Here is a 21,037-nt window from a genome sequence, read left to right as displayed (position 1 = left end):
TGTTGTTGAGAATGCTGGTACTTGAAGCAAAAAACCCAAATGAGAATTGAGGACCAGGAATTTCAAAAAGAGTAATGAGCTAAGGATGGGAATAAGTGAAACAATCCTGAGGTGATCTGATTAAACTTTTGGAGATAGTTTTTTTACTTTTTAATCATCATTGATCAAAGTTACATGCCTTGCATGTTGTAGTCAAAACCACCTGGGATTTATACTTTTTCATAGGGAAATTTTTGATAAAAGTAATTAAGAGAAGGGGGAACCAAGATGTATGCCTAACATCAAAATTTAGATTATAAATGTAGACTACAAAAACTAGGATTTTTTTTTAATGCTCTAGAAATAAGACTCAAAGAATACTTAGGAAATCTAAAAGGATTGAAAGTTTGTAAATGGTCCCAGTGAATTCTATGTGTAATCTAAAATGGTCTGCAACCCTAATAAGGGGAATTGCTAATCTTGGATCCCTCTGGAAGTGATGAAATAAGCATTGATGACTGAATGAGTCTAGGAGTTTGGCCAAAAGGACAAGGACTAAAGGTCGGGACTTGTGTCCTGCTCAGCCTATGAGGATTCCACCATCTGAAGGGGTGCTTACCTAAGCCCAGAACTTGAGGATTTTATGTATGATTGAGTTGGTCAGGTTGATACTGATTGGAGATACTGTCCTCACTGGACCTGCCCAGAAAGACTGTACAGAAGGGCTGATAATTCCTCCTTCAACTGAGAGTTCTCTGGGAAGCACATGAGATTTCATTTGACTGGTTTATACCTATAATAAGTTCCCCAAGCCTGAGATCTTCCAGCTCTGACCCTGCAAGCCTCTTGACACACCGCTACTGGCATCACAGTTTATTGAAAAAGGGATTCAAAAAAGTTTCAGAGGACCAGAGAAAGAATGCTCCGAGGCCGATCTCTATCTGTGACATCCCTGAGCGGGCTTCCTCGGTGGGAAGTGGAAGAACTTCCTGTGGAGGATTTACTACTGTTTGAAGTCGCTTGGGAAGTAACCAATAAAGGTTTGTACTGCCCTAGAAAGTGGCTCTTTGGCAGATTGTTGAAGAATGCAGATTAGGATTTCACAGGGGACTGTAGTGAGAATGAACTGACAGTGAGTGAGGGAAGTATTCAAACTGAACATAAGTTTAGGTTACATTTAACCTTGTCTATTTCAACAGACAATGATAACTTAGATGGGGCTGTGTGGAAGGGAGACAGTTGAAAGCAGTTGTTGGAATGTGCATTTAAATTAAATTTGACATGCATGTTATGACAAAACAGGAATAATAATATATTATATATAATTATATATATTATAATATAATATAATAATAATTTACTTTTTTGGTTTTATGATTTCTCTCAACAAAAAAGCATAAACAAGTATTTTATTTTAAGGAAAACCATATGTGATCAGGACCAATTGCAAACTTTAATGCCAAACACTTTAATGCACTGCTAAATATTTTGTGAAATACTTAATAATGTTTCTAATAACTCAAGATCAGCTTATAGTTAAAGTTTTAACTTAGAAGCTGCTCAGAATGTATTATATTGAGCTCCTATTAAGAAGAATGAGAGTATTTCAAACTTAGAGGAATTATATTTGACATATGTTCTGATTTTCACCTTATGCTAAGTGTTCAAAGTTCTCATGTGTGTACATTCATAAAATTCATAAAATCAAAGTAAAAAATCAATTCTGCTTATGTAGAAATGCAAGAATGAACGTGAGAGAACAAAGTACATTCTTCCTCTCTGTAGTTTAATGAGATGGAGGCAAAGAGGACAGAAATCTTATTATGGAAAAGTGTTTTATGAAGAGCTTTTTCTAATGTTCTTTTTCCACTCACAAGGTGTTTGAATGTGCCCAAAGTTCCCTGGAACAGAGTCATCTCTATTATACATATCCTAGGCTATGACCTGAAATGAAGGTTGTTTTCTCTACAGAGTAGGTGGGAACTCAAGGATATTGCTTGTTGGTGGAAAAATTGGGGGGATTCTTTAGCACCAGGAATCAGTTCAGAAGACCCCTGTGTGAGTTCTAGCACCTGAGCAGAGCCCCCTCTTCTTGCTTCTTTCCTCATTTTCTCTCCACTTAGCAAACATTAATGGAGCATTGTTTCCTGGCGCTGGGAACACACTGGTGAAAACTGTTATCCCTTACATCTTGGTGACGTGTGTGCTGGTCTCAGGACCTAGAATGGTACCGGTACACAGAAAATGCTCAATGGATTTTTTTTTCTTTTGAATGAAGGAATAAATACATTTTGTTTTTAGCCCTAAGTTTCCTTGAAACCTGTTTCTTTTGTTTCCCATGCAAAGGAAAGAAAAAAAAGTGGTTTTTTTTGGTGGAAAAGGGAACCACAATGTGATTTACCAACATTGACACCATCTCCATCATATCTTTATTTTAATATTTATTACAGCCTAATTTTTTAGAAATTTTTATATAAATGGACAGTTATTGTGTTCATCCTTGGCAATACACTGATATTATATATGTAGGTTTTCTTTAAATTTACTTTGAACTTTTACTTCCGTGTAGCTCATGGCAGTGATATGAGGCATCTTAGAGACCAATGATCCAACTTCTCTATTTCAAAGATGAAATGGGTATCTAAGGCATGAAATGATTAAGCAAATGGCAGGGTTGGGACTAGCATTTAGGTCTTCTTTAAGCTCATTTCTCTTTTTACTACCACACAAGAATGAAAAATTAAAACCATTGCCTAAGGAAATGTCCTATAGATGAAAGAACACAGGACTTATGGTCAAGGGACATAGATTTCTAAGACTTTGAAAAAACATCCTTTAAATTACCTGAATATCCATTTATTCATGAATGAAGTTAATGTCATACGCTCCTGGTATCTCACAATGTTTTGTGGCAAACCAGGAAATCTATTTACATCCAAGAAAACAAAAGATTTATTAGAGGGAAAAAATCCCTCCCTGCCAGAATTTTGCCAATGAACAATGAATATGGGTAAAATATAACAAGTGAGAGAGTCACAGTTAAATTATTGGATGTTAATTCTCAGACTTCAAAATAACACTTTCTCCTTGTTCATATTGCCCTTGACATTCATTGCTTTTATTCATTTATCCATTTATCATTGCTCTTCATTTATTATTCATAAAGATTCATCAAGTGTTTATTAGATGTCAGGCACGGGGAAATGAAGGAGATAGAGTTTAACAATACAGAATTGATTCCCAGTCTTCCAGTACTTACAAACCTGCAGGAAGATAGACATTGAACATGCAATTGTTGTCAAATGTGATGACAATAAGAATAAGAGAACAAGTGGCTCTTAGACTATATGTTGGGGGCAAGGGAGGGGAGGTTTCTACCTGGATTGGGGTTGGGCGGGGGGAACCTCTGTGAGAAAGACACAGTTGAGCTGACACCTGAAGGATGAATAGCCATTGGGTAATGGTGAATGGAGGAAGGATAAAGAAGGATGAGGGAACTGTATGTGCCAAGATGCAGAGGTGAGAAAGTGTACTCTGTTCTCACCTGAGAACAGCTCAGAGAGAAAGATCTGAGAGAAGCTCAGAGAGGGGAAAGGAGTGGAATGTGAGGGCAGATGGGAGATACCAGCAGGGGGCAGTTCATGAAGTTTAGGGTTACTTAATAGCCTTAAAAATTCTACCTCCAATGCGTGAATGGTGGGAAGCCACTGAAGTTCTAAACAGCAGAAAGTACTAAGTAGTCAGGTGTGTTTTTGAAAAAGTGCTATTACTAGTTGGGTGAGAGGATAGCAGGAAAGTAACAGACAAGTTAAAGACTGTGATGTGGTCTAGGATAGAGAGTTTTGCCCAGATGTAAGAAACAAAATGGTTTACTTTCTCCTTTGTTCAGACAGGCCTCACTACAATCATTTCTTCTGCAAAGACCTGCCCAAATCATGGTAGATTATGGACCAATTATTATGTTGAGAATATTTAAGATCATTAAAAAGACTTGAATAAATATTGTCACAAATAATGTTGCTAATTTAATACATGTGAGCACTTCTGAAATATAGTCGCTAAATGAATGCTTCTTTTTAAAAATTTACTAAAATCAATACATTTTAGTCCTAGGCCAGTATGTAATATAACACATTCAATACTCTACTTTTTCCCTTCTCAAACTGGGCATCAACGCTCTAGGTCACATGGTGTGAAAGGCATAGGGAGAAACTCAGAAACCTACAGTCAAAACGGTGTGGTAAAAACTGATTGTAACTGCAAGTCTGCTCTTCTAAGGCAGGAGTTTGGAAGGTGGGACCCTGATAAAAGAGGACCACAAGGAGTTTGTAAACCTTTAAAACTGTATCTGAAAATGGTATGTATAAGTCCTCTTGGAGAAGAGTACTGAATGCTTTCATCAGATTTCCAAAAGCCTTAATGACTGATGTGAGGACCACTGCTCTAAAGTTCCCTAAACCCTGAGTTCCTTTTTGTTAACCCAAAGCATCAAGAGACAAAATAAAAAAGCTATTTCCTCTAAGTATTGTTTTCCAAATGGATTTTCTCTAAGGCAGAATAGAAAGGATTCCACTTTTCCCAAGTCTTAGATATTTATCTTTTTGTGATATTGGTCATTTTCTTCCTTTGTTCCTCCCACTCATCACTTTTAAAAATCCATCCATATGTTGTTCCACACAGTTTCTTACAATCTTGCTGTCTACAGCCTGTGGGCTCTGGAGTCAGACTTCCTGGATTGGAATCCCAACTCCATCGTTACCTGTGTGATGTTGGATCAGTCTCATAGCCTCTTTGTGCCTCAGATTCTCTATTTAAAAATAAAGATAATGATAGCACCTACCTATAATGGTGTTGTGCAAATGAGAAGAAATACCAATTGAAAATCACTTAGAACAGTGCCTAGCATTTAATAAATGCTCTGTAGGTGTTAGCTTATTCTTATTTCTTCATAAAATTTATTCATAATATGAGGAAGTTGGATCATTCATTTTCATACTGCCTTTCACTTTGAGCAATTCCATGATTCTATTTTTAAATTGAAAAGCAGAGAGGGGGAAGGGAAAGATATGGATCAGGGTTACAGTAATTAGGGTTGAGGTGCCTTTGCCCAGTGTGGATATGCAGTGGCTGTGTCAGTGGCATCCCAAGCCCCACCACATGGAACACAATCTATGCAAAAACTATGCTTCACACACACATAGCTTCAAGATGAGCACTAGTCTCCTCACTTCCTTTTCATCCAGACTACCATGTCTGAGCCATCCTGTATAAAACATTTGGAGTTATCATTGTGGAATATTCAGGATGGGGAGTGTCTAAAGTCTTGCTTTGAGTGTATTGTCCTCCATTGCCCCAAACTGCATATGCTTTAATTTAAACCACAGACCAGCAAAGCTCTGGACACATAACCATTTGTTGACCATTGTCACCAGTAACTCTTTCCCATCAGACCTGCTGCCCAAAGAATGATGTCTAACTGTATAATGACTTCCCCTGCTCTGCAACTGTATCTTGGAACAGGAGGGTCAGGTTAGTAGCTATGCATACAGAAGTCATATAACTTCCAAATTCTGTAAACTTTAAGCAATTAAAAATAGTGAAGATTCTCCCAATATGTAAAATACAATGGACCCTTGAACATTTTGAAGTATGTGGATCCACTTACATGCAGAGTTTTTTCAATAATACAGTACATCACTGTAAATGTATTTTTTCTACCGTATGATTTTTTAAATAAACATTTTCATTTTTAAAATAAACATTTTCTTTTCTCTAGCTTGTTTTATTGTAATAAGATAATATAAAATACATATAACATGCAAAATATGTGTTAATCGATTGTTTATATTATCAGTAAGGCTTCAGGTCAACAGTAGGCTATTAGCAGTTAAGTTTTTGGGGAGTCAAAAGTTATATGTGGATTTTTGACTATGTGGGGGGTTGGCAACCCTAACCACCACATTGTTCAAGGGTCAACTATACCTCCTTATTATATAAAACATATATATCCTTGTTGTCTATAATATATTTAGCATAATAACATATAACTTATTATATAGAGACAGCAACTTATTTGGCTGGTGTCCATATTCCATACTGCTTTGGAATCCTGATTTTAGCAATATAAGCAGCGTTTATAGATGAAAATTTGGGGTTTTAACTATCTCCATGGCATATGCCATGGGATCTCATCTTTTCTTTCTTATGAAAGGCCTGATACTTTGCCCTCACACTAAAGATAGCTCCCATGTTGTTTCAGGAAAATATAGATCAATAAAATACAAAGTACATGTTTGAAAGGGAAGGGTGAATCCAAATTCAGTGACCTATGCTGTGGCAAAACAATAACTCAATAAAAAATATGTGTTGGGGAATGTCTGGTTTATGCTCCAAATTTGAAAATAGGAATGATCCTATTTCTATGCCATCACATTCTCCTGTAGTTAGCATGCCAGGAGAGGAATTTGGGGTAACATGTGGCATTTAGACAAAGAAAAAGCTGAAGGAAATTAGTTGGCATCTAAATATGAGGAGGACAGCGAGAGGCTAAAACGGAGCTTGAATATATGAAATAGCGATGAGGTGACCTCCCCATGAATAGATGCACAGGAAGAAGTCAAGGGGGAAAGATTCATTTTAAATTAGGCCCCAACCAATACAGGATTGCCTTTTTTTTTAATTTTATTTTTTTATTCCTGACAGACTGGAACAGCATATCCATAGTATTTATGACAGTCTAATGCCATTTGGGGACTATCCCCATCAAAGTTGAAATGGGAAAAAGAAGTAGCAAATTAATTAGCAATGTTTAATTTTGCATTTCAATTCCCACATCTAATCATTCTTTTTTTTTTTTTTTTAGTAAAGATTTTCTCTTCTCCTTTTTGTACTTTGGCAAATAAAAATGTATTTGCATTTACCCAAGTGTATTTGAACTTGAAACACATAATCTAACAAACAAGGATGTCCTAAGATCTCTGGGCAAGATACATAGTTGCACATAAAAGAGAATTTTCAAGAGTAGAGATGTGAGTAAGGCATTAATAAATGTGTGCCATCAGAATCCTATAACATAGCTCCTGATAAGATAAAGATGAAGGAAATAAGTCTACAGAAGAAATTATTTGAAGATTTTGTCTTTTTATGGATAACAAGTGTGAATAAAGCTTATATATAAGTACGTTGCTACGATGTGACTCTTTAAAGAAAAAAGTTTTAGCTACTCTTGCAAATTATTTCTCTAAATTTGTTTTCCTCAAGAAATGGTTTTAACAGTTCATAAAATTTTCTGGAATTTGGAGAAATATTTAGGCATATTTGGTGCTGGCCTCAATGTATGTCATCTCAGATTCATTGTTGATGGTAAGTGAATCCCGTTGGTCCTGGTCCAGTGTAGAAGTCTCTGATGGCAAGGTTTATAGGTTGTCTTCATGTGTTCCATGCTATTCTCATCACCTGGCATCTGAAATGTGATTGATAATGTCCTTACCATTCTCTGTTCAAGTTAGTTTCAAATTTCTCTAAATTTTCTATAGTCATACAGTCTTTTCTTAGAGACGAAGTTCTTAAAGACAATAAGTTTATGTAGACTCATATGAAAATTACTTGCATATAATATTTACATTTGGGAAATTATATTAACTCTTCTCTTTTGTGAATTAATGAATCCTGTTGGTCTCATATAATAGTATGAACATTTGCATTATGTGTCTCACCTCTTAAAAATAATTTAACCAAAAGTATATTTTGAGGTTCAGGTGTAAAGAAAAATTTGCAGATGGTAATTTTACCGTTTGGCCATAGATTGTGACTACTGGTAAGATTTATTATTTAAAGCCTAAATTACCGAGACAATTTAAGAGATGCAATTGCTATTGAACGCTCTATCCTGATGAATTGAAATAACTTATGAAAACCTGAGATGAAAAATAGGAATCTCTCTTTTTAATATACAAGTAATAAAATTGCTCCAGGAAATAGAGCTGAAGATTGGTGCCAGGATCTGTTAGCTTTGTGATTTCTCACGGCATTTCTTGAGTTGTTTCCTCACCTATAGCTCATGGACAAAGAATTATTCAAGAAGTTGGTTCAGATTGTTTTCATATTCTCATACAACATGATTGCTTAGAGCCAGCACCAGATATCCTGCCTGAGTTTACGAAGGTCATCTTCCCCTTGGTCCTCCCTATTCCTCCTACCTACCTGCCTCTCAAACCTTTCCTTTTGCATCCTGTTACTCTCCCCTTGCATGCTGTGCTGTCAACTTAGGGCCTTGGGTGTAACTCTTCTCTCTGCTTAAAAAGTTCTTCCCCATGATAGCTGCTTGCCTAATTTCTTCACCCTTTTCAGTATTTACTCAAATGAGCCCTAGTTTGGGATACTTCTGCTACAACCTGCCTTCTGCCCCCAAGCTAAGTAATATTTTATCTCCACTGAACAGAAGAGCTAATTGAGCCTTAGACAAGTTGAATTAACTAGTTCAATTTAAGTTGTTGCCAATTTTTTTGCCACAGTAATGCTTCAATAAATATCTTAATAGACATCATTTGGCACTCTTCTTATTTCCTAGAACAATGTAGACATGCTGGATCCAAGAGTGTGCATATTTCCCAAGAGTGTTCATATTTTTTTGGCCCTGTGTCTTAGTAGTCATGACATCAGTGCCAGAGGAGAAAAATGAAATACCACGTGAAAATTTGTGTCATTGGGTTCGACACGAGGTTTGGGCCAAGCATCCCACCTCAAAATCTATCAGCTCTTTTCTCTAACCAAAAGGTACCTTGCTGGTTACTTTTGAAGGTAAGTGGTTCTTTATCTTGAGAGACATGGTCATCATTTCAGCAATGGCTGTTACATGGAATACTCTGGCCTCTTGGACCACTGCAAGAGTAAAAGGTGAAAACTGTTGCTGAGGGTGTGTGTCGTGACAATGGCTATGGGAACCAACTTTGATCCTTCAGTGTGGATAGAGCTTTAGGCTACATACTGCTCTATTTCAATCATCTCTTCAGATTTCCTTCAAATGTTTGTAATTCTCTGCTGCTGCCAACCTGCTGCTCTCTGACATGCACCCAGAAAAGGCTTTAAAATATGCATTGAATTGAACCAAATAGTAACTATTTGTTGGTGTCCTTTAAAAATTTTCTTTTAAGGGGGAAAAAAAGTTACAGAGAGGGAGGGAGCCAAACCATGAGACTCAAGGACTGAGAATAAACTGAGGGTTGATGGGGCATGGGGGGAGAGGGGAAAGTGGGTGATGGGCATGGAGGAGGGCACTTGTTGGGATGAGCACTGAGTGTTGCATGGAATCCAATTTGACAATAAATTATATTTTTAAATAAATAAATAAAACTTTCTTTTAGAAAGTTAAATAAACTCTTGTGCTTGATAAATCCTAAATGCTAACTTAAGAACAAGGACTCATTTCCATGCCTTCATCACTTAAAATGAAATACTAACCTGAATGATAAACAGAACCGTTCCTTTTCAACAGTTGGTGGCATCTATACTGTAATTCAGACGAAGGCCAAAACCACAGCAGATGAATGGGGAGACAATTATTTTCTGATTGGCCCCTATTTTGAGCATAATATGAAGACTCAGGTGGAACGGTGTGAACCTATAAATGATGCTATCAGAAGAGCAGTGGATACAATGAATAAACATGGCTGCCAGGTAAGGGACACCGACTGACACTTCACCCAGCAAGACCTAGTAAAACTGTTATGCGAGAACAGACCACCATTCACATGACCTCACAAGAGAAGACTATCTCCTTAGGGAAAAGGACTGGGTTTGTGAGAAAGATGATCAATTTAAGTGTAAATAGGTTACATTTGAGGCACTTTGTGAAAACCATCAAGAAATGTCCAGTAGGGTTATAGGTTTGGATCTCAACAAAAAGTATAGGATAGAGATGTTTGGGAGAAAGTTATTTGTGTTTAAATTGTAGTTGACATTATGGCTGTTGATAATATTATTCAGTAGAAGTTTATAGACTAAAAGCAGATGTTTTGAGCCAAACCTTGAGGGGAGTGTCAACATGTTAGAACATCTATATTAAAAAACAAAACAAAAAAAAACCCCACAACTCAGAGATTGTAAAAGTAGAAACACAGCTAGTGATACAGAAACAAGGATGTACAAGTCCTAATCCTCAGAACCTGAAAATATGTTACCTTATACAGCAAAAGGATTTTGTATATTTGGGGCCCGAGGTGGGGAGATTATCTTGGATTATTGAGGTGGGCCCAATGTAATCACAGGGGTCCTTATAAAAGAGAGTCAGTAGAGTCAGAATCAGAATGAAGATGTGCCAGTGGAAGGAGAGGTTGGCCTAATAAGTTTTGAAGATGGAGGAAAAGGCCACATGCCAAGGGATGCAGTAGCCTCTAGATGCTGGAAAAGGCCAGAAAACAGACTCCCCTAGAGACTACAGATTGACTGCGACTCTGCCAATGTGTGGATTTTAACTCACAAGACCTGTTTCAGATTACTGACTCCCAAACATGTAAGGTCATAAATTTGTGTTGTTTTAAGCCACTAGGTTTGTGGTAATCTGTTGCTATCATAACAGAATAGGTCAAAACAAGTGAGGAGTAAGTTTCAAGTATGAAGAAGGGATTAAGTCAATGAAAGATTAAACCAGGGTAAATTGGGTTTGGCAACATTCAGGTCTTTCATGGTAATCTTGTGAAATATAGCTTCAGGAGAGAAGAGGGTTAAAGCAGGTTGCAGTGGGTTGAGGAATGACTGAATTGGGAGGAAAAGGATACAGAAGCTGTGTCAATGAGAGTTTTCTATGAGAAAAAAGGATAATTAAGTAGTTTGCAAATGGCATTGTTTTGAGAATTAGTGTTTTATTAAATGTGAGACCTGATCATATTTATATGCCAAAAGGAAACACCTAGCAAACAGGAAGAAGTTGAAAATTCATAAGAAATGGACAATCGAAGAGAGTAAGATCACTGAGAATTGGAGAGGGAACACAATCCAAAGCACTATCGAGAGGATTATTTTCCCCCTTTGACTCAAACAGAAAATAAAGGATGAATGCAAATAGAGATAAGTTGATCAAGAAGCAGGATGGTCTCATTTTTGATGATCTTGCTGAAGTAGGAGTTGAAGGTCATCTTGTAAGAGTTAGGAGGAAAGTGTTAAAATAAGATCATTTGAGGAAGAAGATCTGAAAAAGGAAGATGAAAGAATTTCTGGACACCTTGAGGTATACTCATAACTTTTTAGCGGCACAAATATACATGACTGTGACTTTCTCCAGCAACCAGTAACCTGAGGGTAAGTAAGTGCAGGAAGTTGAATAATTGGGGATTCAGTGATGTTTAATTTCAGCAATGGGATGAGGTGGCACAAGTCCTGGAGGTAACTAAGCAATTGACTGAATTAATGGTTGAAATTGATGGACAGTTATATCTAAAATGGATAGGAAAAGGAAGCAAAGTCAGAAAGGAGGCAATGATATAGGAAAAAATGGAAGGTTCCAGGAACTGGAGGTCTTGAAGAGGAAAAAAAAAAAGAACATACACACTGGGAGAAACAGAGTGAGAGAAGTGCAGGTATAGACATTGTGGGCAAGTAATAATTCCATTATTATTATACCAGAGGAGGAATAGTTTGGGTTTTGACAAGGATAATGATGCAGCCATGAGCTTGGGTGGCTGAAATGCCATGGACATGAAGCTCTTTGAAGTTAATAAAGTCAGATAACTATGAGGTAAATGTGTAAGATAAAATCTTGGATTTTGAAGTTGCCCAGAAAAAGATGGAAAAATAACCAGATGATTAATAGAACAAGGAAAGGTAGTATGTTTGAATACCATAAATTTCAAAGATGTCTTTATACACAAATAATAAAATTTCAGTGTAATGAAAAAAATCCAAACTTCCTTCACACTCATCCCAGGAATATAGTTTCTGGGGGTGGAAAAATGAGAAGCGCTCATTGAGATGTCCATGTGGGTAGCAGCATCTACAAGTTATATGCAAGGCTTAAGATGCAGAAGATTTAAATGAAGGGAACTTGAGTTCCCACAGAGCACCAGGGAAATATATCAGTGAGTGTAGCATAGAGAACATAGGAAAATGAGAGAGGGATGCCTGTTGTACTATTGGGGTGAAATAATAAGACTCTGGAAGGGGCTTGCATTTAAAGCTCTTGTGAAAGAAGAGGGAGATGAAAAGCATAATGGACTGATTGATCTCAAGGTTCTAAATGTATTTCTGATGTACGGATGTTTCTGTTATAGCCAAGAAGTCACTGGAAGCCAATACAAGCTGGCTTACATTCTCTAGTATCAACACTTCTCTATGACCCTAGCTCACTGTATCATATGTCACATATTAGGCACTAGTCATTGAATGAATACATAAATCAATGAATGTGCCAAAGAGAAAACTATTCAAAAGTTGTTTGGGGCTCAGGAAAACTCAGTCTGAAAAGGGAGGAATGCCATGATAAATGCTAATCACAATGGGAGCAACCGACAGATAATGGGGGTCTTTCACAGTTGTCCAAGGCTAGATGGGAGAGAAATCACCATGCATTCCTGAGTCCTGTGCAACAGAATGATGATCAAATGGGCTTTCAAGCTCTCCAAATTCAGCGTTGGGTGGAGTCACAAGGGTCAATATTTAAACATGTGGACACATTCAGTTTACCCAATGAGAGGCTCTTAGTTTTCACCAATTTCCAAGAAGCGCTTGAAGTGATGTATGGAGTTACATACCATGAAATAGGAGAATAAACATAAAATAAAACTCAAGACAAAAGAATGTGTAAATTACTGTGGAAAAAATAGAGGCCAAAAAGAAAGTTAAAACTTACATATACAGTGATTATATAATTACAATTGGAAAAAAAAATGAGAGCTAATACATTAAAACTTGCACAAAATAAAATAGGAATAAAGGACTTCAATTTGAAGAATGTAATAGGATTAGACTTTGAGCTGCTAGATTAAAGAGATAAAGTATCTTGGGCAATATATTTAGTTAAGACATCTGGCAACAACCTATTGGGAAACACTTTGTGTCACCTTTTTTTTTTTTTTTTTTTTGATAGAAGGAATGAAAGAAATCATATACATTTGTCCACAGAAACACATTTTTCTAGCATGACCTATTATTACAAGTCCTGTTGCATATAGGGAAATAAGTGACACCATAGACACTATATCCCACTACAAGTTAAAGATACAGACCAGTTCATCTTATGACTCTATCATAAAAACATAGACCATGATATTAAATCCTAAAACCATGAACTCAAGGTCACAGGAGGGTAATCAGAAACAGATGGACAAAGATCACATGATCTAGATACTTGGTTTTTAAATGACCACATTTAATGAAGAGCAAGAACTTGGAGGTTCTAGATGAATGGATGCAAGCCCATTCCATCTTCAGGCTCAAATATCAGATGCTTTGGGTCACCACTACAGCTTCCTATACAGCTTGGATCATCTGCTGTTGAGTTCTAAATAAAGTGTACATACTCTTAAGCATAAATACCTTTTTCTCCCTTGCATTGCCTGTTATTACTGCAAGCCCATGTGTTCCTTATATGGCAGGTGTACTTTGGAAGGTGGCTGATAGAAGGGAGTCCTTACGTGGTGCTATTTGACATAGGCTCTTCGGCTTGGAACCTGGACAGGTGGAAGGGAGATCTCTGGGAAGCATGCAGTGTCGGCATCCCTTATCATGACCGAGAAGCCAACGATATGCTAATATTCGGATCTTTAACCGCCTGGTTCTTAAAAGAGGTATAGTTTATCATATAGTCATACAACAGAGGAGGAACATGATTGTGGTCTGTGCCCAGCAATGATCCCATGATTCTGAGATTAAGCTAAATGCAATGATGCCATCATGATTGTCCTAATACATTTCAAAAGAATCTGAGAAAATGTTAGCTTTCCTCTAACTAGATACTAGCCTTTGGGATGGTTGATGATCATGCACTATGTACATGAATTCTAGACTTATGGGAGTAGAAAGTAGCTTGAAATATTTGGTTTTGTTTATGCACGAGTACTTGTGCAATTGCAGTGGCTTTTAGATATTTTCATCATTTTCTAAGCGCTGAAATGATCTCAGCAGGTGCTAAGGAGTCCACAGTAGTGCAATATCCCCAAAATGAAAAAAAATTAAAAAATAAAAAACCAAGAGCCTTAGAAATCAATTCCTGTGAAACAAGCCAAGCCTGCACTTTCTTAAGTTCTCAAAGCATGGCAGGAGGATTTTTTTTTTTTGCATTCCTTGCATTAACTCAAAATGATTATGCCTAACTTAAAAATCAGATGGTGAAGGAAGAACATCCCTAGCAAAGGGGGGGTGTAGTCTAAGGACAAATCACAGAACTGCATGCTTGGCAGTGTGTCCCCTTGACCAGTCTTTCTTACCAATGAAGTCATATTCCAATAGCCACAAAAAGGTTGCCTTGAAGTCAAGGGGAAGGTGAAGGGGCAGTCCCATTGCTTGTGTTGGTGACAGAATTAGGAGAACAGGGTGAGGGTACTGACAAGATCTGGCTTAATGACAGTAAGCAGTTTTGTGTTATCATCAGTTGGTGGAACCAACTCTTCCTCTGAAAACTGCCTCCCTGAGCCACTGCCCCCCAGGACTGAGGTCAGCTTCCGTGTGTGTGTGTGTGTGTGTGTGTGTGTGTGTGTGTCTGCCCTCTTCCTTTCTGTTAAAGAGAACTGGAGAGGAGAGAAGCAAGAAAATAAAGCCCCAATATTCTCTAAAATAAAGCCGTTTCAGAAACAGAAATTTTCTTTGATTCAAAGGGTAAATAAAGACATTGACAAAAATCCCAGGCTGCTGGGCAAGCCCTGTTTCTGCAGTCACCTCTTGGATGTTACCAATCTGTGCAACTGCTAATAACTGTGAGGAAATTTTGAAGAACAGGTACTCTGAAATACAAAGGTCCTAGCCTAAGTCAGTGGTTCTCAAAGAGTATTTCCATGGGCCACCAGTAGCATCGCCTGCAAACGTGTAAGACATGAGAGCTCTTGCCTCCAGCCCAGAATTATTGAATCAGATTACCTGGTGATGGGACCCAGATATCCATGATTAACCAGCCTTCCAGGTGATGCTGATGTTCTCTAAATGTGAGAACTGCCTCCTTGGGTAAACTTTCAGCTTCCCAATTCTCTGCTCAGTTTTCTTGAATGCACATGTTTTGCGTTATCAATTCTACTCCCTCATTGAGGAAATAGGCAGTCATAATGGCAGTGGGATGTAAATATTAAAAGTAGAATGTAAAGGGTGAAACAAGGTAAGTTTAAGGCAAAGAAACTGACAGCTCCCTAGTTTTAGATCTAGACCGGGATTAGACCTATGTTCTCAGGGTCTTACTAAATTAGGATTTGCTTCTAAACAAGTTATTAGTCCCCTTCTGCCCAGTTCCATATTCTTAAAATAATATGTCAGTTAAAATGCTTTTGGGTGCAAATAACAGAAAATCCAAATAAGATGGAGTTAAAACATGAAGTCATTTATTGTTTGTTTCAAAAGAAGCTTGTAAGAGGGTAGTCCCAACTGATTCAGCTGCTCAGCGAGATCTTCAAGAATATTATTGCTATTATTCATTCATCCATTCAATGAATATTTATTGAGTGCCTCCTGTGCATTTGTTCTATGAGGCCCCTCTGTAGATACAAAAAATAAATCTGATCCATTACTGCAAGGAAGGATTATACCATAAAAATACATAGGTTTTATGAACATGCAGCTAAATCCTATAAAACAATTCTGCTTGCTAAATCTGTACACATCATGTTTAACTCTCTTTAAATTTTGCTAAAATTAACAGGTATGATAACTTTCCTTATGCTGTGGGTCATGGGCAAGGTCAGGCTTTACCAAACTGTTTTAAATGCTTCTTCTCTGATGTAGGTGACGGATCATGCAGATGGGAAACATGTCATTGCCCAATTCCACGAATGGCAGGCAGGAACTGGACTGATCCTTTCTCGAGCTCGGAAGCTTCCTATCGCTACAATATTTACCACTCATGCCACACTGCTTGGCAGGTATCTCTGTGCAGCAAACATTGATTTCTACAACCATCTCGATAAGGTAAAAAGTCCTTCCTCCTTCCTCCCTCACCACCTTTCTTTCTGATCCTTGAAACTGAAAGATGAGAAGTATTGATCTTTACATTTCATCTGCCAGCCAGATGGCAGAAATGCCCTTTTAACTAATCAATATTCATGACAAAGCCTCCCCAGGTGACAGCTGATTCAGTTTAACTTTGTTCAGAGTGCAGTAGAGTGTTGTGGTGACAGGCCGATGTCTACCTACTTTGGAGCGACAGACCCAAGATCCCAGGAGGCATGGTGGGTGTAGGTGGGTTGGACTCCTGTCTACCCTGAAGCTGGAGAAACACGGTGAGAATGCTAGATCCACACGAGCTCTGAGTGGCAGCTACAGACCAAGGGTTCTAGGCATACAGCTTGCACTATGGGTCTTCCTCTCTCCTTTGAATGAATAAATGGTCAGCTTTCTCCTGTAACTCTGCAATGTGTAGGTGGAGTTTTGTGGGAGGGTCAAGTAAGACAGGTTATTTAGAACAGGGATGTGGATCCTTGGTGATCAAACAGTTGGGTTTCCTTATCCTAGTGGATTGCCCAACTCTAAAGAGGACCAAAGTCATTCAGTCTTGACTTTTTTCTTTTGTTTTCTGTCAGTTAAGTCAGATTAATAAAAATATATCTTTTATATCATCATGTCAATAATATCAACAAAGTATCTGAGTACCACAAAGTCAGGCTTTTACAAATTTGGTATCTATATTGCCAATGAAATCAACTTAGCATTTTAGGGTCCTATTTACTGTCAGAAAAATTAGGAAGTTGGAAAGTTGATTTCTAAACACTTCCCCAGTTTAAAAAAGTGCTAGGATTCTGTGGAAATAATATGTGCATGTGTGAGTGGTGTGTATGTGTGTGTGAAAGAGAGAGGGAGAGAGAGAGTTTGTAATACATGAACACTTAGATAACGGTAGTGGTAAGCTGTCCTACTATCCCAAAGACCTCTGAGTGCAGGAAAGTTCTTTCTGACAACCTTTAACATTTGAAAATCAATTTGTGGTCTTAATGAGAGTTTTTCTATAAAAAGGTCAGACTAATCTAAAGGTCAGATTGTAAACATAAGATGTACATTCAAAATAAAGTCACCAAGGAATTCAGAAAGTCAGATCAGGGAAATTTCCTGATGGTATGTACTAATGGTAGACTGATAAGGGCAAACCAGTGATCTGTGATAAGCTCAGAAACCTTATTTCCCAGAAAAGAGCAGACTTTGATTTTTGTGAAAGAGAAAATATTGGAGAAGCATATCAAGTATTTTACTTCAGTATACTTAAGACCATTATATAGTAACAATTAATAAAAACAACTAATAAAATTCATTGGGTATTAGTTGCTTTTAAGTAAAAAAATGATTACAGTATATAGTTACATAATTCAATTTATCCTCTTAATAAAATATCCTTTTATATCATACTTTTTTCAGATAGGATATATCTCACCAGCTTAAAGCTCTTCACTGGTTGAAATATGTGAGCTTAGCCCCAGCCTGTCTTTCTAGTAAAATATCCTTCCCAGCAGTGTGAGTATAGATCATAAGTAGTTAGGAACTAGATTTTGAGTTAAACTCCTAATCATTTTTCACAGAAAAAGCCCCCATAATCATTTTCTACAGCAGATCCCCCCACCTCATGCTCACAATAGGTTCACAATAGGCTCACAATAGGCTCACAATAGAATTTGGATGTTGCATAATAACAACAAATTGTATACATGAAAATTTTTTAAAAGTTCAACATAAGAGATGAGTCATAATTTAGTCTTTGATGCAAGACCCAGAATCAGGTAAGCTCTGAATCTGGCAAATGAATATGGGGGAGAAATGGGAACAAGAATAATAGTACCCAACTGTTATAAAAACAGAAAGAGTAGGAGCACCTGGGGGGCTCAGTCAGTTGAGCCACCGACTTCAGCTCAGCTCATGATCTCACAGTTCATGAGTTCAAGCCCCGTATCAGGCTTGCTGCTATCAGCACAGAGCCTGATTCAGATCCTCTGCCCCCACCCCTCCCTGCCTCTCTCCTGCTTGCACTCTCTCAAAAATAAAAACAAAAATTAATTTAAAAACAGAAAGAGTAGAACTATTTCACTTAAATTTTAATTGCTCACTGAAAATATGTTTAGTTAATAGCCAGTTCAAAAGGACTTTGATGTCGCTTTAAGTTTTTAGTTAACTCTGTTAACTAAAATAGCATTTCAACCATTTTCAGCCAGCATATCAGTCTTCTGAGACTCTCCAAGAAGATATTTCCAAATTCATTTTTATTGGTCTAGCCATTGATCGATTTTCCCCTCAATTATAATGGCTACATAACTACTGCTTTAAAAAAAGGCCATTAATTTTCTTATGCTTTGGACTCTCTTTCTTTGATGATATCAGGATTTCCTGGGTGGAAATGTAAGGACGGTGTTGTCTGGATGGAAATGAACAGACAGTGAAAGAAACCATAGACAATTGCTTGATGGATTTTAACTCTTCCATCTGACCAAGTTTTGAGCTCATCACCTTCAATCACAGGATTATCATCCTCTGTCACTAGACTGTGCTTTGCTGACTTATCTATGCTTTGCCTCACTTTTTGTTCTTTTTTACACATTTTCCTGAATTCAGGAAAAAGTAATGAGATATACAAAAATGTAGGAAAGTAAGATCCATGGTCAAAATATCCAGGGCCACATATGTCCTAGATGTTGGAATTACCAGACAGAGATTTTAACAGGCTATCATAAACATGCAGAAAGGTGGACAATATGTATAAACACCTAGAGTTGCTGTAAACCACAGATGTGGCAAGCATACTGCAGGCCTGGAAGGTAATGGACCCCACAGGACCAGGAAAAGGCACATGCCTGTCTTCGTGGAGACCTTTCACGGGATCGCGAGACCTCTACTATTCTCCCTTTGTATATCTGCGTACTTGGTGTGCTCATCTAGACATCCTATCTTATCTCTAAATGTCCAGATGGTAAACCCTTCCCCATATATGAAATCTTATTACTTTCTACAATACCGACAGAAACAACAATAATGATGATGATTATAGGTAAAGTTATTGAGCACTTTCCACGTGCCAGGCGCTTTTCTAAACATCTGTTATGTGTTATTTAATCTTCACAAAAGCTCAGTAACAGAAAACATTTCATACTTTTTCCAGAGTTATTTTTTCTAAGCATAGACCGTATTTATCATATGTTTAAATGAGCCCTTTTAGTGCTTTCCACTGTATACAGGACAAAGGCTAACTTTCTAGCCTTGTCTCTTGTCTTACTATGTGTCCTACATTCTATACTCTCTGCTACAGTCACATCAGATGCTATTTTTCTGCACATGCTATTTGACTTTATATTTTTTTTACTTAAAAAATAGTTATTCATTTGTTTTGAGAGAAAGAGAGAGAGAGTGAGCAGGGGAGGGGCAGAGCCTGACATGGGGCTCGATCCCATGAAGCATGAGATCAGGACCTGAGCTGAAATCAAGAGTCAGATGCTTAACCGAGTGAGCCACCCAGGAACCCTATTTGACTTTATGTACTTGTTCTTTAGGGCAGTTAATTTTTCAATCCAAAATAACCTTTCCCCAAATTAAAGTTTCATGTCCCAGTTCAAATGCCGTTTTATTCACATACAACTGATCCTTGAACAATACAACTTGGAGGTACAAAGATTAATAAATCATGGTCCTTGCCCTTGAAAATCTTACATTCTGGAAGTGATACTGACAATATAAACACTTGCATAGTATGAGCTATGTTTCCCTATTCTCAGTCCCACTCTGTAAATCAGTTTCATTCTGACCCTATGCCTTCCTCAGGCACTTACCTATTTCTGCCTAATTTTAACCTGTTTTCTCACTAATTTATAAGCTCTTTGAGGGCTACAGAAACAATAAATTACTCAACAAATATTGATTGAATGACAGATTTGATTGAATAAATGAGACCAGGATATAAGCCTTTGGGAAAACTTCAGCTGATCCAAGGATGCCATATAGAGCCTGATTCAAACATTTTCAGATAAATAGTTGCAAACATTACAGACAAGAAAGAACCCTCTAAGACTTTCTTTGTTGTAGTCTTTAGAATCATCTACTTAGTCTTTTTTGGTATTTTTGTCTATATGGGACAGTAGTTACTGGGACTGACTTGGTCGAGCTAGAGTCTAAATGTTCTAAAAGCAGGAGGTAGCACAATCTTGGAGTGAGACTGATAAAGGATCAGTTTAGGGCTCTGCTAAGACACTTAATAGGAATGTGGTGTTGGGCAGATTTCCTAACCTCTACAAGCTTCAAGTTTCCCCTTCACAAAATGAAGACACAATACAAGCCTTAGTGGTTTATGAGGATTAAATATGACATCATGCTTAGAAGAGAGCTTGATGAGTACTGTTGAGCTTCTAATACTCTTTATTATGGAAAACACCCTGCTAATATAATACCAGAAACTTGATATACTTTTCTCTCTTAAACGCAGCTAGTTTCATCTGCAGCTATGTGAGACATAATATTCAGCAGCTAAGCAAAATGGCAAAAGCCCATAATCGTTGCCAACTATTTAATCAATTGTTTGGTGTTTGGCTTGTTGGTTTTTAAAGTTGTTTTGTTTTTTTTTTTAAGTTAAGATACCCAGAATAAAGGATGACTGCACAATTTAACACACCATCCAATTAAAGTAACCATACACCTCTTGAAATTATACAGTGGTAGGAATTATATAACCCTGGAAAATCATTTGTCTTTTGTCTTTGTCAGAAAGCTTTTCAGTGAATTAAGGGTGATAATAATTATCCTTATTTTCAGTATCAACTTTACTGTCGGCTTTGTTTCTTTGCTTATGGGGAAAATATGATAAGGTCCTTGGGGAAAGTAATTAGCTCAATGTTTATAAAATGTAAGGTAAGTTAATATAATTAAGATATCAAAAATTAAGAATTCTAAGTAATTACAGCAAAGT

General features: G+C 37.3%; 1 protein-coding gene across 2 annotated transcripts in view; it reads left to right on the top strand.

Annotated features, from left to right (window-relative positions):
- The first annotated feature begins 547 nt into the window (after positions 1-547).
- The window catches only part of GYS2 (glycogen synthase 2), a 50,535-nt gene continuing 30,045 nt past the window's right edge, over positions 548-21,037 (top strand). Inside the window, exons 1-4 of one of the 2 annotated variants that reach the window (XM_019834666.2) lie at positions 548-1,019; positions 9,473-9,654; positions 13,566-13,757; positions 15,895-16,077. In XM_019834666.2, coding sequence (XP_019690225.1) covers positions 899-1,019; positions 9,473-9,654; positions 13,566-13,757; positions 15,895-16,077 — 678 coding nt within the window. In that variant the 5' untranslated portion in view covers positions 548-898. The remainder of the gene's footprint in view (positions 1,020-9,472; positions 9,655-13,565; positions 13,758-15,894; positions 16,078-21,037) is intronic. The other variant, XM_003988486.5, reaches the window with a different exon arrangement.

This window comes from Felis catus, chromosome B4 (assembly GCF_018350175.1).
Source record: "Felis catus isolate Fca126 chromosome B4, F.catus_Fca126_mat1.0, whole genome shotgun sequence".
NCBI lineage: Eukaryota > Metazoa > Chordata > Mammalia > Carnivora > Felidae > Felis > Felis catus.
This window is presented reverse-complemented; position numbering and strand designations above follow the sequence as displayed.